We start from the raw sequence: 16,184 nt of genomic DNA on the forward strand, positions 1-16,184 counted from the left end.
CTTAGCCCTTTAGCTTCCCTCCTATTTCCCCCTAGCTATCCACAAAGAAAATGGTACACACATAGGGTCAACAGAGAGAAGAATTAGCTGCGTTTATTCAGCAAAAAATACTGGAATTTTCATGCCCAGTGCTGGCCTTGTATTCCTACCTGGGGCATTATCATCAGCATTCTGGCCTAGTTCACATCAACTACACTTTATCTGACATGCTCTTTCCAGAAGCACCTTACTCCCAAGACCCCACTGGGAGCCTCTGGCTGGCACACAGCCGGCTATCACGTAAGCTGCCACTGCACAGCAGAAGAGTGGCAGCTTTTGCTTGCTTGCTAGAGCATTTATGGAACAACAACAGATCCCCTGGGACCTAATGCTTGACAACGTTTACACAAGTGTGGCGTTGACATGGTACAGGACTTCAACTGAAGGATGACAACTAATCCACCAAGCTAATAGAAAATGTAATAGCCAGTATTTGCTAAGGGTCAACACAATACTGATGGTTCTCCACTATCAACAGTAAGTGAGTAAGAAGTTATTAATCATACAGCAGCCCTGCCACATGAGAGCTGGAAGTTTATTGATCTTAGTGAATGACTGGAAAGGAGACCGGTCCATTATGTCTGACTTCTGGTTAGGCATAGTTAAGAAAATTAATGGCAGAATGCGATAAATGTCAAATCGCTATGCTGTTCTCTCCGGTGCTCTTTCCAGGCAGCAGTGATGTGAGCTATCCAAGAACATGGCATGCATGTGGCCTGGATTCACAACGAAGGCCAGTTTTGCCATGAAAACGAAGAACTCAGATATTCAAAAGAGGGCGGTAGCCATGAGGTTAATCAGGAAATAAAATTGCCCTTGATTTGGGAAGCTGACAGGGAAAGAAGAAAAGAGAAAACGTCTGAAAACATACTTCCACCTGAGGAGGAAATATAATCCGACTACCATCGTTTTGGGTATCATGTTTTTGAGATTTTCCTTCTTTGTTTTCTCATGATGTAACTGTGGATAATTCTTGGAAACCCACATTTAATGACAGTAGCCCCTCTGCTGTAGCACCTCTGCTCTGTCCACCAGCCTCCTGCTCTTCAGAGTAACGTCTGATCAACACAGACAGAAGGGCAAAGAGTAGCACTGTCTGGGGGAGCATACAGCATGTACAACCCTGCTGCTGGCCTCACCTGCCCTGGCGGCTCCGAGACACACACAACTGCCTGGAGAAGGGAGGAGTTGGAGAGACAGTAAAGGAAGGAAAAGTGGAAGGCAGGAAGAAGAGCTAGAAGCTAGAAATACACAAAAATCATTCTAAACAGAAAGAATTTGAAAGACAACATGGAAACAAGTACCTAGGGAGGAAGAACCCCTGCTCCTTGCCATCTCTTCCTCAAAAAAGCATGCCATGCAAAATTAAGAAGAGTTTAAATCTTAATTTCATTCTGTGATTTAGAAACTGTTTTGGAGTGCTCCACGCCCACTCATCTATTAGCATCACACTTTTCTTTTCTTGGGGTATTTATTGATGATTATTTTCTGTTGAGCTTGAGAAGTACCTCTTTTCCCTTTGTGAAAACAGACTTTCATAAATAAACTAATGGCAAATAAACAAAAAAATATTTTAACTGAGGTACACTTTTTGCCGCATCTTTGCTACTGTTTTGCCACTGTTTCTAAAAAAAATTTTTCTTCAGCATTTCAGGAGGCATTCATTCACTTAGGATTTCAAAGTACCTGAAATATACCTGAAATAATTCAAAGTACCTGCTATAAATACTTTCAACTACATCTTGACACTTGGTCAACTCTTAAAAGAACCATTTGTATAGATAATTTTGTTCAGTAGGTCTCTGAGTAGCTGCCCATTTACATTTGAATCTGTTCAGTTACACCAACCATGTCTGGATAAGACACTATAGTTGTGTGAGAATCTTGATATAGATATACGATGTAACTGTAAAATAAGAAATGTGAATGTGTAAAGGAAAACCAGGGAATAAGAATTCCACTGAGACCAAAACCTGTACCAGCCACCACGGTGTGCAATACCTAAGAGAGCAAAGATGTTACGGAACACGAATGGACACTGAAATGCACATTTCAGTGACAGCAACAGAAAATGTGTATCAATGCCAATGGAAATGGAAGCTGCCCTAGAAAAATATTAAGTCCCCAAGGTGAGGAGGAGTCGGGGGATGACATGACACATACAGGACAAACGCACAATATTTAAAAGTATGGGAGAAGTTAATACTTCTTTTACATGGCTCTAACTCACATCCCTCTTCTATAGTCTGTTGGTAATTTCTCTGCAGGGTTATTAATGAGAAATCTTCCAAATGAGGGGAAGGGGGGATCCCAGGTGCCACAAACACTTAAAAGACAGACACGTCTTGTGCAGGAGAAACCTCAAACTTCCTTCTACAGGCACATCTCACGTCAATCTTCTGCCAAGGGCAGTTGCAGTCTACTCTTCATAATGTATCTGGTTTGCTCAGTTTTGCAAAGCAATTGTCAGTCGGGTGCCCCTTTGGATGTCCAGCCCATGGCCAGTTTGGCAAGCCTGTGTCCAAGATGGACCAATTATGGGTACCACCTCCCCACCTGCAGGGACCTAACCACAATACCCTGCTGAGCAGCAGCCGTTCACTTTGCTGGATCAAAGCCAATTTGCACAAGGTGCTAAATGCATCCACCTTTGCTTTGTACTGATCATACTGAGAAGATACTTTCTGTTTGCTTTCAAAAGCAATTAAGATAAAGAGCATTCTAGCAGAAGTCTAAATACCATATCAAGAGTTGCACTTGATTTGAAATAATAAAGTGCGGCAGGCTGTGCCTTTTTGCTGTGAGATAGTATAAAGCTTAAGACAAATGAATCTACATTTCATGCTTTTGCATAACACTGTAAAATAAAACCTAGCAGTGATGATAGTTATAATTGCCTAACTGCCACTAGAATGCATAACAGAACTCTATTATCTCCAGGTAGAAATTCTGCTTTTAAGGAATCCATAATGGGAAAGATCCAGGAATATTAATAGATGTAGGTGTGCAATATGATCACAGCTCCGTTACATTACTTCCACTGGGCTGATCACACACGGCTCCTCCGTCAGCCATCCAGCACAGTGTCAAGTACTACTTACCTTCAAGCGTGTGAACAGTCATAGTGAAGTCAAGTTCGTAAGTTTATGGATAAAGCATGCACTTCACCACTCTGCTCGAGAACTGAGGCCCACAGACCTATGCTTTGCTAACTATGATCCCAATCTTAAAAGCAGAGAAAATGTCAATATGCTAAGATCAATCTTATATGGCTGCACCTGAGTGGAAATTGCCTTTCCAGAAAACTGAAGACCTCATTGTCCAGTGCAGCTCCTACAGGCAATATAGTCACTGAGAAAATTTAAAACTTTATATACCATTACAATTCTTTTTAGTGTGACATTTTCTGATTAGCATTAGCAAAAATCAGCCATGTTTAGAAAAAAATTTAAGTGCAAAAGAACAACTCTATGTTCTAAAAATCCTGAAAATACACAACAATCTACAAGAGGCTTATTGCTAATACCGGAATTATCTTCATCTTTGCGGATCTTTAACTTTACAAGGTCCTCACAGTGCTGAAGGATCTGGACGGCATCTTCCATTGAGCAATTGTCAAGTCGAACGTTATCTATTGCAAGCAACTTATCACCCAGTTCCAGCGTCCCCGTTCTGTGAACAAGCAAAAAAGCTTACATGACATTCTAATAACATTAAAGCAAGGTATCTTAGATGGTATGGACATTACTATAGAAATGAGATGGATTTTTAAAAACAATTATTTCTTAATATGCTGGACTTTTCATTAGTGACTGTTTTTCACAAAAATAAGAGCACAGTCTCTTACAAGCTCCCTCTGTTTAACGTGAGTCTGGCTGGCTACACACTGGAAACGGATTTCTCGTGGGAGCTTGAATGCCTTACCTGTGAGCAACACTTCCTTTCTTGATATCAGAAATAACCAGAGGGTCTCCTGGTTTTCTGCTGGATGGAGCTGTAATAAAGAATACGTAAAATTATCTGTTTTTGATTCCAGACATGCAGATGGGCTAATTCTTAATTCTGTCCATAAATCAAAACTTCATACACATTATTTACCCGTATGATATTCCTCCCCTTCCCTAAATTATACACGCATGAATACAATCATCATCAGCATATTAGTAAGACTGCATACTCCTCAAAAATTAGAGGACTGAGGAGGCCGCATTCATTCACAGAAGGTAGATTTCTATTAGGCTCCAACGCCTAAATGACAATCACCTAAAAAGCTACCCATAGTGGAGGATCACCTACAAAATCCTAATGTCAGTTACTTTAGCGGCTCATAATTCTTCTCATCGATGGAAAATGACACATCTTCACCTACAGTAACCACAAGGTGTATTAATAATGACATATCCAACACAATATTCTAACAGATCTTGTTAACCTTGGCTGCCCTGGCCAAAAAGCCTTTCAATGTCCAAAGGAACAGTTTAAGAACTGCTAAACGGCCATATTTCAAATGCAGAAGACAGATGTAAATGGACTTTTAGAAACTTGTCTGAAACAGCACACTTTCAGGAAACGTCTATGTTGCAATTTAAAGAATAGCAATTTACTTTTTTTAAGACATGTAATTTTCATAGAATCATTGAATGGTTTGGGTTGGAAGGGACCTTACAGATCATCTAGTTCTAACCCCCCTGCCATGGGCAGGGACACCTTCCACTAGACCAGGCTGCTCACAGCCCCATCCAGCCTGGCCTTGAACACTTCCAGGGATGGGGCATCCACAGCTTCTCTGGGCAACCTGTTCTAGGTGACTCATCACCCTCAGAGTAAAGAGTTTCTTCCTAATTTCTAATCTAAATCTACCTACCATCTTTTAAGTTTACACCATTACCCCTTGACCTGTCGCTACAGGCCCTTGTAAAAAGCCTGTCCTCATCTTTCTTATAAGCCCCCCTTAACCACTAGAAGGTTGCTATAAGGTGTCCTCAGAGCCTTCTCTTCTGCAGGCTGAACAACCCCGGCTCTCTCAGCCTGTCTTCATAGGAGAGGTGCTCCAGCCCTATGATCATCTTCGTGGCCTTCCTTTGGACTTGCTTCAACAGGTCCATGTCCTTTTTTCTTATTTTCAGAGCTTGTTTCTCACACTGTCCTGCCACGGGTCAACTGTACTTTATACAACTGTTCCATATTTACTTGAATTCTTTGGATTTGTTTCACGAGTTAGTATCTTGTTAAAATTTTAAAGTAACCCTTTGATGAACTTTATTTTTTAATTCTATGGTTTTACACTCTAGGTTGCCTTATAAATCCCTGAGGTTATGTGCCAACCACTGTACAATGTCTGCAGTTTGAGATTTGACTATTGAGATAGTTATTATGAAACTGCTCTAAAAAAAAATAATTACCAGTACTAAAGAAGACAGTCCATTATTGTTCCAAAAAGAAGACAGAAGGAACCAAAATGGTGGAAAGAGCTCAAAGTTTCAAGCCAGAGTCATGGGGATGCAAAGGCTATGATATTGCACACAAAGTTATTACATTTTCAAACTGAGTAAGTGTGAACCAGCAGTATTTTGTCAGTTATCCTGGGCTATTAATTGTGTCTGGTGGATGAAAGCCTTTTTGTAAGCAGCAAACACAGCTCAGTGTGAAATGAATCCCCCCCATGCTGACAAACTCTTAATAAGCAGCTACACCACACTTTGTTTTATTCTTGTTCAATGCTCATGACATACTACAAAGTATTCAAGTTGTGTTGCAGAGATAAAATCATTAATTTCCTCCTGAACTTTTGTACTGCATATCACCACAGCCTAAGATTGCCTCCCAAACACTAGCAAACAGATACTGTCCCCAGCAAGAACATTGATTACTGTTATCCTGATTTTACAGATGAGGAAAGGAAACATAGGAACATCTAGGTCAAAGTATGACAATTTTCAGTGAGCAATTTGAGATATCCATGCCTTTATGTCTCACAATAGTTTGTAGTATCTAACAGCTTCTAAGTCCAAAGCACAACTACTGGCACTTTCAGCAACAGCTGCAGATGCTCAGCATTTCTGCAAGTGTGACCCCAGGTTCTCAACAGTTTCCACAGAAAATTAAGTAGCCATCTGTGGAAATGCTCTCCCCCCCCGCGCCCCCCCCGCGCCCCCCCCCCCCCCCCCCCAATCCTGTGAAATGACTCTTCACAGCACAACTGTATTGCTGAGAAAAGGAAAAAAAAACCCTAATTTCTCTAGGGTAGCATTAAACCACCTTGACCATGAGATCACCTTTTTCTTTCTGCAGTCCTTCACCTCATTCATTACGCGGGCCCCATCCCCTTTGATACACACCACTGTATACACACCCCAGAGAGCAGAGAAGCAAGAGTCCCAGTGAGAAAGCAGTATGTGACCCCTTAATTAAAACAAGATATCCTCAAGAATTAACACAAGTTTGAAGTGACACTGTACAGCTTTAAGTCTCCATTTCTATGCTTCACTTATTTTTGGTTTTAAGTAGTAATTAAAACCAAAGGACTTTACCACTCACCCATGTCCAGCCTTCTTGTTCAGGTCCCAGCTTCCCCTACTCCTGACCACACCTCAGCCTCTCCCCTCGTCTGCTGTCTCCGTTACGGCTCTCCACTCATTTTCTCTCCTTGTCCCATTCTGCTTGTCCACTGAAGATCTCATCTTTTCTCCTCCCTGGTCCAGCTATTAGTCTACCTACTGTTGAGCTTTTGTAGAGAACTTATACAGTCTGTACGATGAACTAGAAGTGGACTGAAGGGTGCATAAAGTTGTCCAGGTATTAAATTTAGCGTTGCAACTGGAAGGCTGATCTTTAGCAAGCTGTTCATTCTCTCTCTTTAAATTATTCTGTGATCCTAGGTCTCTGTCCCAGGCCCCTACACAACTTCTACCAGTAAAGACACACTTCCCCTGCCTATCCCCTAAAAGCAAGTTCAGTGAAGTGCTGTCAGTTTTGTAGATCATTAGGTTAAAACCCCCACCAACCTCAAACAGCCCTGCTTTCTTAATTGATTACTAACCCAAAGAAAAAAGACAATGTGACTTAAACAGATTTTGGGGTGGACGTTGCACCTACCACCTATCCCAAACTCACTCACTAGAATCAGCCTGGCTTCAAGTTTTAGAGTTCAGTCAAACTCTGAACAAACTGAACAAGCAGAGGAAAATGCTCATGGGATGGACAAAGTCAGTCCACTTATCCACAATGCTACTTTACAGCTACTAGGCTTTCTAAAAATATTATGATTACTAAACAGATAAAAGAGCTTTTTAAAATTAGACTGATGTAGCTGTTTTGTTCCTTAAGTATCGGTACATGTGGAGCAGCTGAGAAACCTGATTCTTCAGGCCCCATCTTGAAAATAATTACTTACAACATTGCAAAATGAATTTGGGTTTGCTAGATGAAATCTCAAAATATACAGAAACATGCTTTAGAAAGTAAGTTCTCATAGTTAACGCTAAATATCTGTAGATATTTACATAGCTTGTTTCTGATGAAATAAGAAAGCAATAAAGCAGACTACAGTATAGCTGCTAGTAAAATGACTTTAGAAGAACTGACGATCGTTTGGGTGAAATTCTGATATTCTTAACAGCTTTGCAGTTTCTTTTCCTTGAGTAATACCATTAGCTTCAGAGAGATTATTTATGAAACAAGGTGCTGCAGTTCATTACCAGTAAGGATATTAGAATCTTACTTAAGAAAGACAGACAAGGGAAAAAAAAGGGCTGTTAACTGCAATTACCAGACTGTACTAGTAAGTCATTTTCTCAGACTTCATTCAATGTATTTAAAAAATATTAGTCTATGATAAAGTAGCTAGTGGCACAGAAATGTACCTTTTGAAAAAAAAAAATCTATATTCCATTACATGGTCTAAAAATCAATGTCACTGGCAAATAAATTGAAATAGATTTGAACACTACTAGATCTACTTGAAAGCCATCCTTCTTCCAGGGACTGGTTCTGTTATAAAACCATAATCACACACAGACACTGCTGTGTCATGCTTTATTTGGATTATATAATTATAAGAACTCAGACATTCTAATTGCTCCAACCATGTAACTGGGTGTGAAAATGATGAAAATGAAGTACGAAATATATAGTCACTTATACTTGCAAACTATGAAATCAGGTCTTTATTGAGTGTAAGTAGCTGTTAATGGGAAGATTAGAAAGATACTGCAGAGATAAGAGAAGGATGACAGAAGTCCAGTACGTGTGTGAAGGCAGCAAGGGGCAAGGCCAGCATATTGCAAGGTAACTGCCATGCACTATCCAAAATTCAGTGCCTGTATTAACATTAATAATGATGCTCATGAAACTTGCTTCTGTCTTACTTTCTAGGGCTTTCTTCTATCTAAGGAGATTTTGAAATTTTTCTTGTTTTGCTTTTTTTCTTTCATTAATAGATCTGAAACTAAGAGAAGCTTAGTCTCTTACCCTATTACATGTCATGTTTTTCAAAGACCATGAAGTAGCTTAAGTGTCGAAAGAGTTGTATGTCACCTCAGATATCCCTTCAAGTACTTGGCTGTAATTCCATGCAGGCACACTTGGTGGTTATTACCAAGGAAAACTACACAAAGAAAGAAAACTAAATTCCTCTTCCAGGATGTTTGCCTTCTAACAGCTGACTTAGAAGACTCTTGGACTTAAAAACAGGTATATATTCAGGTGCCAACCTGAGGTGAGGCTTATGTTTCCCTTCTGACCAAAAACGGCTGTCTTGTCTGTCACATCAGGTCATTTTCTGACTTTCTCATCCAAATCCCAAACTAAACTGGGGATATGGAAAGCAAGACAGGCATTTCTCTGTCATGTTTTTATAAAGACAGCACCTTCTCACTCATCATTAACTCCACTACATTGTGAAGAGAGGGGATGAAACAGGTCTCTAGCACTTAAACAGATCAAGCCCAAAAGTGAATAAACCTCATTTTCTCAACCACCCTTGTTTAAGACTGGTCATATCCCAACTCCGCCGAGTTTTCCTTAGTATTTGTTTTTGAAAAGAAATCATACAGCTTTCTGGCAGTATCAGTAATGAATGGCATGGTAATGTGCTAAAAAGCCCTGACAAAAACCTGACAAAGTGAATATAAAACACTTCTGTTCTTCAAATCACACTGCCTCATTTAGAAGTTAATTAGGTAGGACAGACCAAAGCACTGAAAAGCAACCATGAAATGCAGCAATTCAAAAGTTCTACCAAGCAAACATACAAACTTTCAGTATTACTATAAATCCTTTCAAATCAAATAAATAATTAATCCTAGACACATTTCACATGCATTAAATACTACTAATAAGTGGGATTATTATATATAACAGGTCATTTAATTTAAGTACTAAAGATACTGCAGTATACTCAGAGGAGGAGAGCTAAGACCAACCAGGTGTCACCCTGATCGTATAAAGCACTAATTTCATAAAGTACCACCTTCTGGAATTAAGTTCCAAGTCAGGAAGGTACGCAGAGTTTGGAAGAGGATTGCTTAATACTAAATCCCAAGAACATTAGCTTTCCATTCAAAGTTTACTCCTACAGACAGAAAAAAAAGTACAAGATGTCTGAATTCCAAAAAGCAGCACAAATCAAATTACTAGGAAGACCATATTTTTACAATAATCCTACAAACCATGACCAATCCTAAGAATAACATTTAAATAGAACAGCTTCTCTGCAGGTTTTCTCATTTCTCAATATTTTCATTTGCACCAATACATGTAGACCTATGATTTTGCTTCAAGCATCACATTACATCTTACAGAGTCCGACAACTACTCATTCAAGTGTGCAATGCAAGCGAACAGGCTTGCCGTGTCTCTCATTTGTTCCTCAGATGTAATTCTTAGCACTGAATTCCCTGCTGTACTTTTGATTAACCTTATTCCATTGTGCTGGTAAAAGCTTTGTGAATATAAGCACAATCTTCCCCTGAGACACATGAGTAATTCCAAAGAAAGACTAATAGTCTGAGGCCACAACCATAAAGGGATGTTAATTCTGATGAGACCAGATTCTGCACTGTTGTTAAGTACATTAAAGACAAGCCCATTAACTCTGATACGGATTGCTCTTCCTTCCATCAAGGGCTGGACTCAGCATGCTGGACTTTACCTCATCAAAATCCAGTCCTAACACAGTGTTTACTGTCTGCTCCCAAAATAAAGAAGTATAGAAACACTTTGATTTCAAACAACAGCAACAAATACTTGTTGAGAAATAGACTAATGCAGACCCTGGTTATCTTCTCTAGCAATCCCTGAAAACCCTAGTGAAAGGGGATTTTGCTATGTGACCTGCACATTTAGGACTGCCCACTAGTTCTACAGGCTGAGGATGTATCTTCAGACTCTGCATGCTGAAGCAGAAACTAACTCCACGTATGTGGATCCTCATCCCTATGAGAACCCTTGAGTTCAGCGGGGTTCTGTTCAAGAGCCTGTGGGAGACCAGGACAGACTTTGCCTTAAACTTCCCAGCTATGGAAATACTTTTGGATGGGCCTAATTCTATTAACTACTTTTATCATTTTTTCTTTTCCCTGAAGAATTTTAATGGGAGTGAAGTATGTGCTATGCATGAAGGAATAGGTCAAGCTTTAGGCTGGTGAACTTCTGGCTTCTTTAACTACTTGAAGGGGAGTATAAATCTGTTACAGGATGGTATGTCACCAGAGACAGAGCACTGCTAATCATCCCTTTCTAGAAAAAGGAAAAAGAAGTTTATACCAAAACAAACATGAGCCTATAGCTACAGGACCTGTTATCTGCAGATTATCCCATAAATGTGGTCTTAAAAATAAGTACTTTCACTTACAACTTATGGTGATGCCAAGTTCCACATTATGCTTCTTTGGTAGTTTTACATGAAATGTTCCACTGCTTGGTATAACTGATTCTATAAAAAAATATTTAAAATATTAGATAATTTGTTAAGGCACAGCAACTCCAACTGCATGTATTTACACTATACGTGTAAGTTGATGAAATCCCATCAGCATCACAAACCACAGATGCAACACAGGTGCTGCGTTTCACAGAAGTGAAGGAAGTAGGACATATGAAGTATGATTTATACCTCTATGGGTAATTTCATGGTAACTCAACTTTTTTTAAGATTTAACTGAATTTATGAAGATTGCATGGGCCAGCAGCCAGCTGAGACTGCAGGTTTTTAGCTCATATGCAAGTTCTGTGATCACACATGAAAATTTTAGTGCTGGCAGATAACTTTTAATTAAAAGTACAGGAGATCAAGTCTTTAGGAATTCAGGCCTTTTTTGCTGTAGGTCTAACACTTTTTAAACTATCCACTAAGGTAACTGCCATGGATTTTATTTCTACTAGGAAGAAAAGGAATCAAAACATCACTAACTGAGAAGTGCTTGGAGCTGAAGGCAAAAAAAATTGGAACATACAGCACTGTATTTGAATGCTGACTTTTGGCATCACAGCTTCCAAAAGTTTCAGCCTTGGCTTGAAAATGATTGAAATTACAGCTATAGAAGCGTTTAAACATACATGTGGCAGAGGCGTCTAACCACGAGTATGAGTTTGCTGTCATGGAGCAAATGGGAACAGCACAAACAAGTCCAGGGATTGAAATACACGTGACTTCAGGTGTATGTAAATTATTTTCTCATTATTTGGTTTTCTTATTTTTTAATATTTCCTAGGTACATGAATGTACATATTGTACTTGGCCTTTTTTTTTTTTTTTAACATTATACTAGTTGCATGCATACTAAAGTTTATACAGAATTGCTCTAGGAACCTTTAGCCTGCTTTTGATATCACGATTTATAATACCATTAACAATAATCACACTATGCAAAATACAGAACATCTGACATTGTCATGACTTCAGAGCTACTGTCAGATGAAGTCTTAAAAGCTTTTACTATTTAAATAGTGGAGCAGTGCACATTCATAAGGTGTTCTTGTTTGATTTACACATTTTGTGATTTTATAGGTGTATTCTGTACGCTTAAGCACATTACAGAAGAAAGGAAATCCATGAGTAATAACAAAGACTCAGCAGCAACATTAACAGTTATTTTTCTGGCTTTTATTAAGTCAGTTTCTATTATTTTATTTAGATTGTTGATTGAAGATACTGTAAGTGATACTCCTCAGAGTTTTCTGCTTATCCACCCTTTTATAATCCTTTTCTGTCTAGTAAAACATTTCATTAGCTGGCCTGTAGAGGAATTGTCTCTGCTCAGCAGAATATTTCTATCTCAGGGCAGAAAAATTGTCTGGAAATAACTCAGAGGAGGGACTGTCACTTATTACAGGACTTGTCATTTCTGTTTGCGTTCTGAAGCACACTGCAGGGCTAGATGAAATGAGCAAGCTGTACAAAAAGACACATTTCAGACAGGTCACTAGAAAACTGAATGGTGTATATGTGAGAATGTACTTGGGATTTATTCCTTCACTTTTCTTGCAAGACAGAATAACAGCACATTCATACCTGCAACATCAAATTCTATTTCCAAAGTGACCTTGTTGGTGATAGAGGAGTCTCTGAGCAGTTGATTGGCCTCATCAAACGTGCTGTCTTCTGTCGGGATCCCATTTATTGCCACTATTCTGTCTCCTATCTGCAGCACCCCACACCTTGGTACACAATGATACAAAACAATCATCAGATGTGCATGTTACCAGAACCAGCAATATTAAACACATTCAACTTAGCCTTGAAGGGGAAGTGTGGCACAGCAGCTCAACAGGCCACCCAGGCACAGAGAGGGACAAAAGCTGCTGCTGCCCCTTTGCACCAGGATACTACCAAGCACTCCCAGCATGGACTGTGCTCTCTAGGTTCTGGGACCCAGGAAGAAGGGGCACAGCCTTCATGCCTCCACTCCATCCTTGGGCATCACCTCTGCCTCTGGGCTACAGGTGTTGCAGCTCTGTAATGGCAGTTAGCACTTGCCTATGCAGCTACTATAGTTCTCATGCCATGACTAAAGACGTACAGAAGCATATAAATGCAATTGAAATGCTGCAATGAAATCATTACTAAGTCAAAATTCTGATACTCCCTAAGATTTGGTTCTATACCAAAACTGAACAGAGGGGGACATGGCCTCTGCCATTGCACATTGGATTATCACTATTTTGACTTCAGTGATGTTTCTGATTTTTTTTTTTTTTTTGCTTTTGCATGAATATAGCTTCCAGTCTCCTGCTGGAGGACTCTGGGTGATAAAAACACTGGTGCTTGCCATTCTTCTTATAGCTGATCAAGCACATGAAATATCATTGTCAGAACAGTTTATTACCTGCCACACTTCCATTGAGCAAGGCCCTGCAATTTGTCACAAATGAAAAGCAACAAGCCTCAAGAACCCCAGGGAATGCCCACCAGAACACACTCAGCAGTCAGCTGAAAGAACCTCACCTTTCTGCCGGACTGTCAGACTCGATATAGGAAATGAGAGGTGGAGAAGACAAGGTCTCAGTAGCAAACACGCTACCCTGGAGCTGTATCCCAAACCCGACTATGGGGTCAGCAGTCAGCACTACTTCTGTGGTTTCAGTGTGGACGACCTGCCCAGCCAAACCAACAGTGCTAGAGGCTAAAGACACTATAAAACAAAGCAGACCAGGAGGAAAGACATTCATACACGGCAGAAATTCCATAGCTTTTTGAGAAAATTGATGTGTACGATAAACATAGTCAACAAAACATCTCTTTTAAAGTCAATTTAGACTGAAGTTTATAAATTATGTATAAATGGTTTTGACATAGAAGAGAATAGAAAACATCTGGTTGTATGTTAGAATGCAAAAAGATAGTTCTTACAGTGAGTAAAATAAATGTGTTTGACACCCCCACCCCAAAAATCTCAGAACATTCTTAAATTCTGTTTGCATTAGGTTTGAGGCGTGGATGAGCAGATTTTTCACAGGAGCTAAGGGAATTAAGAGGCGCAAGCCCAGCTATTATTCAAGCTGATTCCCACAAACTCTTTTGAACATCTCACAGCAATGCATTGCTATTAGCAACAAAGCACATGGCCCAGGCTTGCTTGCAAGAAATAAGGATGCCTTCCTTTGCATGTTTACTACACATCAGCAATTTGTCAGGCTAACTGGGTATATAAGCAAGCTGAACAAACCTCTCTGTTTTAGCAACCAGTATATCTCAAGAGACTGTGAGGAAAAAAGTTCTTTGGTGTCTCTCAGAGGAACTGGGGGATTCTTTTGTGAGAAACACAGGCAGCTACTTCTGTACTCCTGATTTACACCCACTGTTCTCACTCTTGTTCTGAATAGGACACATTAAAGAACAAATGAAGATACAACCAACATTGAGATTCAATGCAATTACCTTTGAAAGAAGGAGACTGCTTGATCTCTGCCTAAATGTCGATTGTATAACTGTTCGAATTCCCCCAGTGACAAACTACTGTCTTTCGTTATGTCATACACAGAGAGCTGGAGTTTTTCAACTCCTGTTCAGACCAGTAAAGTTACGATAATCCTCCAACGTCAGGGATTTGGAATGTTTTCATGTTATAAATTTATTTACAGATTTATAAGCCATTTTTATACATCATATTTATAGGTTATAAGCCATTACCTCTCCACCTCTAATTTCCTTCAAGACCCATTTCTGCCTGCAATTGCTACTAAAAATTAGATAAAAGTTCATGGTTTATCTGAGGGACTGTTTAACTGTGAATTTTTTTTTTTTAGATCTGGGAAACAATTAGTTCTTGTTTTTACAATATAGATAATATTAGAACAGCTGTACAAAGATGTCAGAGGTTGTCTAAGTATTTCCCGTATGTTGGGGCTACAAGCATTAGCCTTTTGCCGTGAAATATTTAGTATAAAATCTGATTAATGTGGTACAGTTGGCAATGACAGTTGTTGCAAACGTTTCACTTGCCAAAAACCTCATGAGTTTCTGTTTTCTCCCAGCAAAGCTCCTTTCAACTCTGAAACTGGCTTCTAAATTACTGTGAATTCTCACTCATATCTTTTTTTAGTTTTCCTTTCTAAGAACTGTGTATTATTTCCGTTTCTCAACAGCTTCCTTCTTACTGTTTCTTTTATCTGGACTCAGTAAGAAATGTTCATACCCAAATGAAAATAGTAGTAATCTGTTCTTAGAAATGCCCACCAGCTTTAGCGTTTGTTGCTTGTGAGAAATAGGTTTCTCCAGCCCTCAGCATGGCAAAGGCTAAAATATGACTAAACCAGATAAACTCAAAGTTAATATAGTACCAGATGCCCTAACACACCTTCTAGAAATGTCTAAATTTAGGGCATCCAAGCTCAGAAAAGTTCCATTTCCCCTTTCTTTAAGTCATACAATTAATTACTTGTTAACTGTATCTTTCCCATCACTTATGTGTCCATTCCCCCAGTGCAGCAGGCATCTAGCTAACTCTGTAACCTTCTTACTCTTTATCTAATGCCCTACCAGGAACCTAAAGGTCTCACAACATTTATTTCAACTTTTAGGACAGCTGAGGTTTTAATTCACTGGGAAATTAAGTCACCATTTGTGTGATTTAAAACTCACTCTGATAAATATTTTTACGATGTGGATACTGAAAAGAGACAGTTAGGAACTCCCCCCACTCCAAAACAAAATGAAACAGGAACAAGAAAAGCAGAGATGAGAATCATGTAACACTAGCTGTCTGCTAAGCCTGTATAAAATGTCACAGGTACCCAAACCCATGACTTGGAGTGTGTTGGGGTTTGTAACTCAACAACAATTACAGCAAGAAACACTGTCATTTTTTTGGCTGCTTGATGGATTCAAAGTTTTACAGGCCAGAAGGCAGCGTTATTGATTTAAAAAGGGGGTATGGATGTATATGTAGTTTCAGTGAACCCTGGCTGCTACTGCTAGGGGTACATTTTAGCATACTTGCAATAGTTTTCATCCAACTCTTAGCAACAGCCATGGGGGCTGGTTTACTATATGCTCTGCAGTTATGTAAATAATAATCCTGAATTTGAAGATTATGTACTTGTTACTCTTATTCCTGCAGCCGTATGAGAAGCAGAGCAAGGTGTATTTAAAGGTATGTATATGGATTATTATGCCTGCAGTCTCCTGCTCTGACTTCTGAGAAATT

General features: G+C 39.4%; 1 protein-coding gene across 19 annotated transcripts in view; it reads right to left on the bottom strand.

The window, feature by feature from the left end:
* GRIP1 (glutamate receptor interacting protein 1) overlaps positions 1 to 16,184 on the bottom strand; it is a 330,428-nt gene that overhangs the window by 23,970 nt on the left and 290,274 nt on the right. For all 19 annotated transcript variants that reach the window (XM_080390724.1, XM_080390732.1, XM_080390731.1 and 16 more), the window contains 5 exons: positions 13,484 to 13,670; positions 12,551 to 12,696; positions 10,892 to 10,972; positions 3,964 to 4,033; positions 3,566 to 3,711 (listed from right to left, as the gene is read on the bottom strand). In XM_080390724.1, coding sequence (XP_080246850.1) covers positions 3,566 to 3,711; positions 3,964 to 4,033; positions 10,892 to 10,972; positions 12,551 to 12,696; positions 13,484 to 13,670 — 630 coding nt within the window. The remainder of the gene's footprint in view (positions 1 to 3,565; positions 3,712 to 3,963; positions 4,034 to 10,891; positions 10,973 to 12,550; positions 12,697 to 13,483; positions 13,671 to 16,184) is intronic.

This window comes from Falco punctatus (genome assembly GCF_963210335.1).
Source record: "Falco punctatus genome assembly, chromosome: 6".
NCBI classification, from domain to species: Eukaryota; Metazoa; Chordata; class Aves; order Falconiformes; family Falconidae; genus Falco; species Falco punctatus.